The sequence below is a fragment of the Brettanomyces nanus genome, chromosome 4 (genome assembly GCF_011074865.1).
Source record: "Brettanomyces nanus chromosome 4, complete sequence".
NCBI lineage: Eukaryota > Fungi > Ascomycota > Pichiomycetes > Pichiales > Pichiaceae > Brettanomyces > Brettanomyces nanus.
The window spans coordinates 3,108,379-3,120,445 of NC_052377.1; the positions used below are offsets into that span (position 1 = coordinate 3,108,379).

The following is a 12,067-nucleotide window of genomic DNA, read 5'->3' on the forward strand; positions in this document are numbered from 1 at the left end:
TAGATGTGTATAATTCGATACATTAGATCAATGAGGTATACTACAATTTTCTCTACCTGTAGAAGACGTGTCACGGGCGTTCCTATAAGTTTATAACATTCCATCTAACTAAATGCCGAGGTGTATTTGTATTCCAAGCTTCATTCTGGCTTCTGTAGATTGAGTCTCGAGGCCTTTTCTTTTTTTCTATTTTTCCGAGAACTCTTCGACCTTTTTTTTTTTTTCTTCGCTAAATTTCCATATTCGGTTGATATGATATATGAGGCTGTGCTTCTCATCTCAGATGTGATCTATTCCTTAAGATATGATCCATGGCGTAAAAACAACTGAGTTTCCTCCCAGATATAGGTAAGTCAAATACTGTGGTAAGGTCAGACGCTACCAGTCATCATTTCAGATATGTTCCAGTTGAGTAGTTAAATGGAAAGCAGTGACTAAACTTATACTATGAATGCGATATCCAGTATTCTCTATATTCCAGTTGCAAGATGAAGAAGTGGGTTGGTTCATTTCAGATTTTTTGCACGACTGGCAACAATCGTAAAACATCACTGATAGCGAAAAATTCCATAAATGTTGAATCATTGGAACTATCACAGCTAATTTAAGGGCTTTTTGCTAGTAAGCTTAAGTTCAAAGAAATGGACAAACAACTGTATAAATTATTGTGTGCCACAGGTAACAAGTGTTTTGGAAATGTTCTTCCAGAATGGAAGTTAACTATTCGGCTCTTAACAAACTACGACTGCCTTTGATGTCAATCTAAATTAAAATAAAGCCAGAGAAACTCTCTGGAGATAAGTACGTACTATATATTATTCAACAAATACAGACTCCTTCTTAAAGATTATCTGGATTTCATTGGCAAGCTTCTTAAAGGTCTTCGATGAGCCATTTACAGGGGTGAATACAACCTGAGAGTGTGCTTCAGGTTTCCACATGTTATCTTCCGATAGAACCTTGCATACAAATTTGCAGGGCTTAACGTTCATAGCGTTCTTCTTGGCCACGGTAGCATTAATCCGATTGAAGTTTTCGTCAAACGTCAAATCAGTGACTCCGTGCCGTGTCCAACTTGAGAGAAGGGACTTCATGGCCTCGTACAATTCCTGTTTTTGTAACTTGGTTGAGAGTACCTGTGATTTCTCAGATTCAGATGAAAAGATGCGTTTAAACATTCGGGAGAATGAGCCCTGTCTGTCAGCAGTCGATTCTTCTTTATCTAATTCGGCATTTTCCTTCTGTGTTGGTTTTTTATGAGACAATCTACGGAAAAACGACGTTTTTCTGCTGCTAGACTTCCCTTGCTTGTTCCCGTCCGTGGGCCGAAGAGCCTTTTTCTGTGACTCCTTCTTTGCAGCAGCTCTTTTTCTTTTTTCCTTAGGCTCCGGAAGAGAAGGAAGGGATCTTTCAGCAGTCTCAGACTGCTTATGATTGTTCCTCTGATTCTCTTGGTCTTTCTTGTCCTGTCCTTCCTCATCTGCATAAATCTCAAAGTCTGTTTTTTGACTCTTAATCTTTCTATCTTTCTTTATTGGAGAACCTGGAATTTCTGGTATCCGAAGATTCTTGTAAGCGTTTGAATCTTCGCCACTATTCGAGATCAACGAGTTTCTCGAAGCTTTGTAACCAAGTCTTGGTGTGGTGGATTCGTTCAGCTTCAGAGACTGTCTCTTAGACTTATTCTTATCGACGAAGCAGAGATCATCAGATGTACCTGAAGTATGTGAATACCTCTTTGAACTTCTTGGATATTCAAGATGATCAAGACTCAACCGCATATCGACAGTATCATCAAGCTCATCGAGCGACGTTTCTGTAGGGACATCAGGTACGTCTCGTTGTAGATGTATATCTGCTGCTGTCTCCTCCTCTTCCTCCTGCATACTTAGACGTGGTTCCATCTTCGACGGGCTCTTGTTCAGCTCCTCATCAAGTTCTTTCAAGTAGAAACTGAGACGTTTCGATGACTCCCTGGTAGAATAAAGAGACAGAACACTGTACCTCTTCTCATTGGGAAATGCTTTGGAGCGACGAGTAACCTCTGGGATCACCACGTCACTGATTCTAGTGGGAACCCTTCTTTGATGAATGGTTCCACTGTATCCAAGAGGTTTGCCAAATGCTCTATCAACAGCAGAGGCGCCTAAGCCAGATGCATCAAGCGATCTATTGCCTAAACGATTTTCTTCGTCATCATCTTGCTCAGCTTGCTCGGCGTCCTGATCTTGCCTCTGTCTCTCTTCATCTCTCCTCATTTGTTGTTCTTGCTCTCTTCTAACCTTTTCTTCGGCTTCCTTCTTGGCCTTCAACTCGTTTTTCTTTCTCTCGATTTCAGCCTTAATGGCATTTTCTCTTTCAACTGTAAGCTCGTACTCGTGGTATGCTCTGTATCTAGGATCAAGTTTAGAAGCGGGCTTTGGAGGGGGCACCCCACCGGAGATAGGTCTATCCACATTTAGTTCACTAATAGCTCTCCTTTCAAACTGATCTATATCCCTGGCATTCAAAATACGTGATATCCGTTCAATTGGATTGGAAGATGCACGCTTTCCTTCAGCCGAAGTAGCAGAAGGCAATCTAAGCTTTGAGCTTCCTTCCAGCAGCTGACTCAACTTTCTTGCAGAGTTGTGCTTGGTGATCACAGATCTTCTAGAGCCATGAGAGATCCGAGAGTATCTTTTAGAAGCAGACTTTGACGATCTTCTGTTTGCCCTAGAGTTCCTGCGGCTGCTCGAACCATCAAACACAATTGCGTTGATAGTAGCCATTGACTCAGAATTAGGAATTGCAGTATTGGCCTTGCTATCACTGCCAAAAAGAACATCGCAAAGTTTACCGAAATCGGCAGAGGTGCGTCTACCATATTCTTGAACGCTCTTCTTGTTCTTCTCCTCCTCCGCAGCCAACTTAGCGTAAGTGTATAAGAGCTTTGTTGTAACAGAGTTTCTTATCCCCGAGGTACGCCTCGAACGAATTATAGAGTTTCTATTGGAGCCCGATTCATTGTAAAGCATTGAATTACGAGCAGAAGAGCGAAAATTGGCGGATCCGATAGTAGCTCCTGTATCAACAGAATCCGAGGCAACATTAGAGCATTCGACCACTGTGGCTGTATCAGGAGTTTCAGTAGCGTTATCATCCTTTGTCTCATCCTCATTTACGTTTGCTAAAAGCATTGAGTTCCTAAGGGAACTCTGTCGCTTGTTGGCACTGCGCAGATACTCGTTATAAGTCTCCCCTTCAGGAAGAGGTGGGATAGATGTAGAGCTGGATCGAGTAACCGATCCGGAGCCAGATCCCGGGCTGCCGATATGACGAGAATGGGAGCTTTGAAATGAAATTGAGCGGTTGTGAGCAGAGGACGCGGTAAAGGAAGTCCTAGAATGAGATATTCTGCGTCCATTGGAGTTACCACTGTTAATTGTGGTAGCCCTAGAAATTATAGAAGAGCTCCTCACTAAAGAATCCGTGCCCCTCTCACTATGATCGTGGCGATAGCGCAATAAAAGGGAATAGAAAGTCTTTTCGGAGTTCTGCTCTGGGTTCAACAATGATTGAACAATATCCTGTTCAGATCGGCCGTGCCAAAGCGTCACCAAATTCTCAAGGATATGCTTATCAATGCCTTCAGCAGTCTTGGCAACAGGGTGTGTAGCAGAACCAGGTGCAGGAAGCTCCTTGTAATCAGCTAAATCTTCGGGACTACCAAAATACTTTAGCAACAAAGGATGAAATAGGATGTCTCTAGTTCTGATACGCTTCTCAGGATCAACTGTAAGCATCTTGGATACAAGGTCACGAGCTTCTTGAGAAACCTCTTCGACAATCTCATACTTTCCTTTCTGTACTTTGAGAAGTAAATCCCTAATGTTCTCATCGTCGAACGGAAGTCTTCCGGTAAGAAGGGCAAATAGAATGACACCACAGGACCAGACATCGGACGCTGCACCATGGTAACGTAGACCACTAACTATCTCAGGAGCGGCATAATGAGGCGAACCGCAGGAAGTCTCCAGAAGTCTGTCCGTAGACTCCAAAGCAGCCATACCAAAGTCTGCAATCTTAATGTTGTAGTCACGATCCAAAAGTAAATTTTCAGGTTTCAAGTCTCTGTGGCAGATACCTAAACTGTGGCAATAGGAAGCACCCATAATGATCTGCCTAAAGAATACAACCGCTGTCCTCTCTGGAAGAGGGCCACTTTCCACCAAGAGATCGAACAATTCGCCTCCTTCAACGTACTCAAGAACTAAGTAGAGAGCCTTTTCAGTTTCCCAAACGTCATATAATCGCAACACGTTGGGATGATTCAATAGCTTCATGATAATGATTTCTCTCTCGATGCCATAGCTGAGGCCGGCAGAATCGCAGCCCCTGTCACCGTCTGCATCATTAGAGTCGCCGTTAGTGGAGCCTCCATCTGAGTTCAGTGACGACTTTGAGACAACTTTCACAGCAGCCTTCTGGCCGGTATGAGCATTGGTGGCAAGAAAAACTCTGCTAGTAGCACCTTTACCTAGAGTAGGGCCAAGCTTCCAAGGACCAATCTTGACTGGGTGATGGTGTTTTGGAGTACGTGGAGTATTGGAACCACTGAGAGCACTAGAAGAGACATAGGAAGATGCAAAGGAGGGGTGTCTAGAATGGATAGAAGTCATTTGTTTTGTTCTAATTTAGTTGGATGATAGTTTCTGGAAGGAACCAAGTGGTTAGATGAATATGAAAAACTTGAAGCTTGATACTTCAGTGAGTGAATGCTTGGAGATCCAGAAAAGATCGGTAAGGGAGTGAGATGTAATGTTAATTTAAACGAACGACTTAACTTGCAAAATTGATGTGTCAGTAAGAAGAGGAGAGAAGGGAGGTTGAAGCAATTGGAAGAAATAGAAAAAATGTTAGTTGAAGATGGTTGGGTTTCTTGAAAGCTTGCAGAATCTTCTCCTTCACTGACACGCTCGTCGTGTTTTTCCCTAAAGGGGACACAATTTATCACTATCTAGGAAATAGATTCTCCATTTCTGTGCGATCCTGACGCCGAAGGGGTAGAAGTAAACGGCTGGTGAGAAATTCAGAAGCGCGTTTTCGCGTCTAGGATCAGAGCGCGCGCGTGTTACAGGGGAAAGGGAGCTAAAGAACTCTCTAAAAAAAAAAGGTGGCTGACTTCCCCTGAAGTCCACCGCAGCGGTCGCGGAAGTGCCGTGAGCAATAGGTATATGGGCCCCCCTGGGGAAGGGAAAACTTCAGATCTTCGTGTTCCTGTTCACCGCTTCACGTCGTGTACACCGTTCTACCTAATCCGGAGAATGAATTGCATATTACTAAAACATGATGTGTCATTAGATGTTTTATACACCCTAAACTTACAAACTATTTGACCCTCTCAACAGCCTCCAACCTGCTCTCTGTGAGCCTCGATCAAATCCCCATCCTCCATATCCAAACTTTCTGGAGTTGAATCCGCAGTAAGTCTTTGACCCTCATACAAAAATCTTAAACTCTCGATACTCTTACCCTGTCTTTTACAAAAAGCATCCATTAATCTCTTCAAAGGTGTAGTTCTTTTAATCTTGAAGAACACCTCCGAACTTCCATCAGTAACCTTCAAATTGATATGAGTATCCTGCTCTTGTTTTGGTTCTTCTGACATTCTGATACGATGTTAGTCTGTTGTTTTCGGGGAAGAAATAGAGCGTAGTGGGCAAACAGCATGAAATACAATGTGAGTTTTTGCGTTTTGGCGAAGAAAAAATTACTGGTTAAAAAGATTAAATAAGCATTATCAATTTGATTATGTCAGCGCATGTAAACTACACTGGTATATCCTCGTAAGACTGTAATAACTGGTAATCACTGAACTTTGTCTCTGAACAATAATAGCTAAAAATTGATCTGAAGAACTGAGAGTAAACAATGACGGAGGTAGCGAGGCCAATTAACGAACCTAAGGATATATCGATGAAATCGTGCCTATAATCCTCGGACCTACTGACAGCAATCTGTAGACAGAGACAGAGGGGTAGTAAATTGATCAATTGAGCCAGGCGGAACCTGTGGTAGCGTGAGTTTCCTGAAGATTCAATCGACTTACTATCTGGATCGACTGGTGCATGAAGTTTGAATTGACCCGAGATCCACAAATTGAAAAATGTAAGACCACACCAAGCAAAAGAAGAATGGCCCGAGGGACACGACTTGTAGCCATCTTTAAAAACGCTTGCACCTAATGGCATGGAGCAGATGGTCTCATTGTAAACGTGATTGAACCCTGTTCCGTCGTCTTCGCTAACTTTAGGACCGCATCTCTGTAGAAAATCGGGTCTAAATTTGCCAATACGGTTCTTAAGAAACTCGGTTACAAATCCGTTAATGGCCAAGGCAAGAAAGAAAGAAAGTGATGTTACGTGCAAGAGATGGAAGTACTTGGCACGTCTGTCGTGACCATCCATCATGAACTTAACTATGGAGCAAAAGAGAATCACTATGTAAGGGATGATAACTGCCCATGTCCAAAGTTCAACGTCGTTAAATCGCTCGTGATATGTGAATGGATATGTTATTGAAGGATCACTGAGAAGAAAATGTCTTTTGAACGGTTGCGAATACGCCTGCATGTAGAGGGTTGTTAAATAGACAACGGCCGTGACAATCCAAGCTGGGATATAGTTTCTGAAGTAGCTTCCACAACCATGAAGAGCACTGAGCGAGAAAACATCCGAGAGTGCCATTGGAAGACCAGTTGACAGTAATAAATAAGTCGGACCTAATTTGGAAACCTTCATCTCCTATTCGCTAAAATTAACTACTCGATTAAGTTTAATCTATTTGATATTCAAAATCCTGTGCTATTTTAAAAAGCGCTATAATGTTACATGATAGTATCCCAAATTTTCTCCCACTTGCCCATTTGTTGTTGAGGTTCATCCCAGACTTCCTCGTCGATTTTTCTAGCCTGGGAATCAATATCTATTGAATCCTTTGGAATAAACCAAGGCTCGTGTCTGTAAATGGTCAACTGAGATATGATCCAAAAGGCAAAGAACATCACCACAGAGACGTAATTAGCGAAGAAATCTGCAGCGCTGAAGCTGAAAAATACAGCGTAACCTTGGATAAACACAATCACCACTAGACTGATAAATGTAAACCATCCCATGTAAGGCATTAATATGGCCTTGAATGGGAGAGTATTACGAGAAATGTTTCTCGATTTGAGAATGGACATAAACCGCAAGTGTGCTGCACTTATAAAGATCCAAGAGATCATGCCGGCCACTGCAGTGATATTCATTAGCCACGTGAACACCGTCTGACCACTATTGGACACGTTCAAGAAGGATAAAAGGCCGAAAAGTGACGTTGTAATCACACCGACATAAGGAATACCTTGTTTGGTAGTCCATCCATAGCACTTAGGTGCGGAAGTTCCTGCCATAGAGTAGAGCACACGCGAACCAATGTAGATGTTCGAGTTACCTGCAGAGATAATGGTACAAAGCATAACGGCATTAAATATGGATGGAAGAACAGGAGTGCCGCAACGTTCGATTGAAATTAAGAATGGTGAAGATGAGATGAAAGTGGTGCTGTCATCCAACTGAGGGTCATTGTAAGGAACAAGTAAACCGATAAAGAACAATGTAAGGATGTAGAAGATCAAGATACGGAAAATAACCTTGCTAATAGCCTTAGGCACGGTTTTTCTAGGATTAGAAGACTCGCCTGCAGTTATTCCTGTCAATTCAACACCTTGATAGGTGAAGGCAGCGTTAATGAGCGAAGATAGCCAACCGAGGAAACGATCCGTATTGATATTTGACACCAATCCAGCACCTGGGCCCCAAGGACCAGGGTTTCTCCAGTATCTGAAGCCGATAGGGCCACCAACTCCTGCACCGCAAACCATGCAGAACGCATAAATAATGAAACCAATAATGGCCAAGATTTTAACCAAGGCAATCCAGAACTCGACTTCTCCGTAATATTCAACGGGGCAGAAGTTGGCAGCAGTTAGGATAAAATAGAAAATAAGCATCCATGCCCAATTGGGAACTGCATCGGTCCAATATTCAATGACTTGAGCAACCGCAAATAGTTCGATGGCAAATGTAATAGCCCAAGAGAACCAGTAGCACCAGTTGGTGGAGAAACCAATGGCCTTAGAAATATATCTGCTATTGAAGACGCAAAATGAGCCAGAAATAGGAGTATGAGTAGCCATCTCACCCAAAGCCTGGGTAACAAAGTAGGCCATAACACCGAAAAATATATAGGCGATCAACGTGTTAACTGGACCAGCATCACGCAAAGGAGTAGCAGTACCGATGAATAAACCGGTACCAATAGTACCTCCAAGGGCAATCATGGAAACATGACGAGATTTGAGTCCTCTCTTCACCTAAGTCTCGTGAACGAGACCCTCCTGATAGTCAGAAGAGTCATCGAAGTCAGGCACATCTTTGGACTTGTCCGCAGTGGAAGACGTCCTGTCGGAATTCTTCTCTGTGTCCATCATGCTAATATGAATGAAATTAAAGTGCTTAATTGTGAAATCAAAGATCAGAACAGCAACAAAAAAACTACAACAGCCAAGATAGAGAACAGCTCCAGCAACCTAATTTATATATATATATATATATGCATCTTTCAATGCCCCAGGAAAAGCTTATCAAGAACAAGGAAAAAGAAAATGACCGAACGAAAAAAATTCGCCGGATCATCGAAGAAAATAAAATAAAATGAAAATAAAAAGAAAAAAGCAGGCAGAGAAGGAAAAGCATTGGAGTAAAAGAGGCATTTTATCTGATGTAGAGTTGCGGTCATTTGAGCAAAAGCAATGACGATACAGTGTATCAGGTAGTAGGTAAGGGACAGTACAGAAAGCAAACTTTCCTAAGAATTATAGGGCGCAAAGGCCAAAGGGGTTGCAAGATGAGATGGGATAGAAGATGATATTCGGACAACCGATTTGAAAGGCAGCCGTGCTCAGTTGAGGAAATGACCGATTTACCCACTTTCTCTAGATAATCCTTGGGGAAAGGTGAGTATTGCAGTCCTTTTTCTGTGCTTCTATGATAGGCATTCTTATCAGTGATAAGCTTTTAGATAAGGATACAGCTATATATACACACTTAACACACCGTCGATAGCAAATAGTTGTCTTTAATGGACTGGTCACAACGATTCTCACTACAGCCTACGGTTAGCCACTCGTTGATCCATTAAAGTTGAACGCAAGGTATAGGTTAACTTTAATGGAATGAATGATGACGACCCCGAGAAAAAGAAATAAATTCATCTTTTCTTTTTTCTTCCATGAAATTTTTCTGTTTCGAAATTTTGAAATTTTGAAAAATTGAAATTTTTTTCGGTTCTTCTTCAATTTGTATTGTTTCCAAGCTACTCGTCATTCTAATTTTGGCAGATTTAAGATGGTCTTTGTTGGTTTTGCCGTCTGTGTTTCCTAAAGCGGGTCGCATTGTGGAAATGCCGCAAGGGCTTTGATGGCTAGCCGAGAGCCTTATGGCCAGAGGGTAGAATGATTTGTTTAGTCAAACTGTGATCATGGTCAAACGGATTGGTTTGGTGTTAACATCTCGATGAACAGTCTTCGTGTGAAGTCCGACTGACTGAATGTTCAGTCGGCCCTCCTAACATTCATTAATGTAGTTACCTTGTAGATACTGCACTAATAGCCGTCCATTTGAGGTAAAGGACCTTGTACATGGCCTGTCAAGTTGCTTAAAGAGAATATAATATGAAATTCCCCTTCAGTTAATGGAAGCCATCTCGGTGTCGCTTGTACTTAGCGAAATTTCAAGTTTTTTATTTCCAGTTGCACTGCACTTTCATTTTCGTTTGCATTCATATCTCCGTTTTTCACTTTCTCTCTGATTCTAATTAAAGGCGGCAGTGCAGGCCACCAAAGATTCTTTGAGATTCACTCTATCTCTATTGAGAAAGAAATGTCGTCGGTACAGAAATGGCTGTCACAATTCAAACCGTCTCGCTCTCTACTAAGATACTTTGATGTTGCATTTACACATTCTTCAGGAAAAGGAGGCCAGCATATCAATACTACGGACTCAAAAGCTCAGTTACGAATGAGTACAGTCAGTTGGTACGAGTCACGTGGAAGATGGATAGATTCAACGGTATTTGATCAAATCATGCATAACTACAACGATAAGGAAGCTCCACAAATAAAAAAATTCCCATATTTTACTGTCAAGGGTGACGTACTAGTGGAAAGTCAAAAGACACGATACAGAGACAAGAACCTACAAGATTGTCTCGATAAATTTGTGGTCGGTGTCAAGCAGTGTGGTCAATTAAGACAACAGATAGACCAACAGACCAAACAAGAGTGGCAAAAATACAAGAAAAGAGACAACGAGCAACGAGTGCGTACGAAAAAACATGTTGGCGATAAAAAACAGCTTCGTAAAAGAATATCCTTGGATGATATATAGGTTTCCCTACTACTTCCATAACTGCTTAAGTCCCATTATACTGGTTATCAAACCAGAAATGCCCACCACACCATCAGATGCTGTAATCACGTGGCAGCCATTCATGGCAATGATAGAGTCGAGCAAGTTCTTGGCGAGATCCTTTTTAGTCTTAACTATCTGTTCTTCCTCTTCGATAACCCTTGTATTCACCTCCTGAATATCCTGTGACTCAAGCTCCTTACATCTGGACTGCGATATTTGTAACTGCCTTAGATTGTGTAATATGGCACCCACCAATGCTAAAAGCCAGAATCGATAGCAATATATGTCAATGTTAGCCACCAATCTCGAATTCCGAGCCTTTTTCCCCTGGAAAAATCCGAGTTGCTTGAACCACTGAACTGAATCAAGTATGAAATAGATGGCAAAGCCAAATTGTTTGACACCTTCAAAAAGTTTGAGTTTACTATCCTTCAATTGATCATCCAAATTGATCAGCAAGCTCTTCCAGTGAGTGAGCGTCTTGAGAAATCTGAGGGGGTTTTCTGCTCAATCCTAAAATCAGTTGCATCCGCTTAAGAAACAGGTATTGTATAGGATCATCTCGGGCATTGTATGCCAAGAAACGAACCAAGTATTGAACCGTTCTAAGTAACTTTTCTCGACCCGCAGTGGTGTCTAAGAAAACGAGCGACCTCGTAATCAGAGGGTGATAGGTCAATTTTTCGTACGTCATGGTAATGAAAAGTAAAGCGTACCAAAAGACAAAGTGTTTCGCTTTGTCGAGGTACTATTGACCTTTATATACTTCCTTTTCAAACTCGGCGGAATAAAGTGGGGAAGAAAAGTGTGAGTGAGGTTGGGGTAAGTGAATCAATTCTCCTTAATAAAGCGATGCCCCCCCCCCCTCCCGCGATCAGTGCATCCTTGCACCGAGAAGCTGCCGGTCAGCCCGATCATATTTGAGGTCATGCAATCACTCTGTTCCGCTTGAGTTTGTTCTGTTCTTTTCGTTATCCTCTCTTCATAAATGTCCACTTCTACACCACCATTACCATCAGTGCAAGGTCAAGAGCAATCGCCTCCATCATCGGAGCTCCAACAGATGGATAATATTCTGTTGGATTACCCCATGGTGTCCATCTCATACTGTGTCAGATGCAAATGGATGCTCAGAGCTACGTGGTACCAGCAGGAGATTCTCCAAACTTTTGGATCCAAGCAGGATCCTGTTATCACATCTAGTTGTAACGAAGTCCCTAAGTTAACTGTCAATTCGGTAATATTGAAGCCGTCGTTGGTGGCAGGAACCTTCACTATCGGTGTGAAGGTCAAGAAGTATGACAACTGGACTGTGATTTGGGACCGCAAAATGGATGGAGGTTTTCCCGACTCGAAAGTTGTGAAACAGAAAATAAGAGATCTTGTTAGGCCTGGTCTCAAGATGAATCATCTAGACAATGTGAGTGCAACTAACAACGGTACCTTACTTTCTTCGTCTACCATGAGTGGTTCCGGTTCCGGTTCGCCTACACCAGCTATCTCTATACCACGACCTAGAACGTTTACCGAGGAATGTTTGGATTGTACAAGGACATGGGAGGGTTAATCGT

The 12,067-nt window shown here is 42.2% G+C and overlaps 7 protein-coding genes across 7 annotated transcripts; 2 read left to right on the forward strand and 5 right to left on the reverse strand.

Annotated features, from left to right (window-relative positions):
• Positions 1 to 815: 815 nt before the first annotated feature.
• Positions 816 to 5,330, reverse strand: FOA43_004732 (uncharacterized protein; the record flags this gene model as incomplete). Its single annotated transcript, XM_038924960.1, has 3 exons — positions 816 to 4,641; positions 4,732 to 4,737; positions 5,323 to 5,330. 3 exons carry the CDS (start codon positions 5,328 to 5,330, stop codon positions 816 to 818), a joined length of 3,840 nt encoding a protein of 1,279 aa, XP_038780888.1.
• Positions 5,331 to 5,383: 53 nt separating this feature from the next.
• On the reverse strand, positions 5,384 to 5,712 carry SMT3 (SUMO protein smt3; the record flags this gene model as incomplete). The annotated part of the gene is made up of 2 exons (XM_038924961.1): positions 5,384 to 5,651; positions 5,708 to 5,712. The coding sequence occupies 2 exons, from the start codon at positions 5,710 to 5,712 to the stop codon at positions 5,384 to 5,386; spliced, it is 273 nt and encodes a 90-aa protein (XP_038780889.1).
• Positions 5,713 to 5,810: 98 nt separating this feature from the next.
• On the reverse strand, positions 5,811 to 6,507 carry FOA43_004734 (uncharacterized protein; the record flags this gene model as incomplete). Its single annotated transcript, XM_038924962.1, has 2 exons — positions 5,811 to 6,460; positions 6,501 to 6,507. 2 exons carry the CDS (start codon positions 6,505 to 6,507, stop codon positions 5,811 to 5,813), a joined length of 657 nt encoding a protein of 218 aa, XP_038780890.1.
• Positions 6,508 to 6,868: 361 nt separating this feature from the next.
• Positions 6,869 to 8,365, reverse strand: FOA43_004735 (uncharacterized protein; the record flags this gene model as incomplete). Its single annotated transcript, XM_038924963.1, has 1 exon — positions 6,869 to 8,365. The coding sequence occupies one exon, from the start codon at positions 8,363 to 8,365 to the stop codon at positions 6,869 to 6,871; it is 1,497 nt and encodes a 498-aa protein (XP_038780891.1).
• A 1,600-nt stretch (positions 8,366 to 9,965) lies between these two features.
• Positions 9,966 to 10,472, forward strand: FOA43_004736 (uncharacterized protein; the record flags this gene model as incomplete). Its single annotated transcript, XM_038924964.1, has 2 exons — positions 9,966 to 9,970; positions 10,022 to 10,472. 2 exons carry the CDS (start codon positions 9,966 to 9,968, stop codon positions 10,470 to 10,472), a joined length of 456 nt encoding a protein of 151 aa, XP_038780892.1.
• Positions 10,473 to 10,481: 9 nt separating this feature from the next.
• FOA43_004737 (uncharacterized protein) lies at positions 10,482 to 11,190 on the reverse strand (the record flags this gene model as incomplete). Its single annotated transcript, XM_038924965.1, has 2 exons — positions 10,482 to 10,986; positions 11,186 to 11,190. 2 exons carry the CDS (start codon positions 11,188 to 11,190, stop codon positions 10,482 to 10,484), a joined length of 510 nt encoding a protein of 169 aa, XP_038780893.1.
• A 294-nt stretch (positions 11,191 to 11,484) lies between these two features.
• Positions 11,485 to 12,063, forward strand: FOA43_004738 (uncharacterized protein; the record flags this gene model as incomplete). Its single annotated transcript, XM_038924966.1, has 1 exon — positions 11,485 to 12,063. The coding sequence occupies one exon, from the start codon at positions 11,485 to 11,487 to the stop codon at positions 12,061 to 12,063; it is 579 nt and encodes a 192-aa protein (XP_038780894.1).
• Between the last annotated feature and the right edge of the window lie 4 nt (positions 12,064 to 12,067).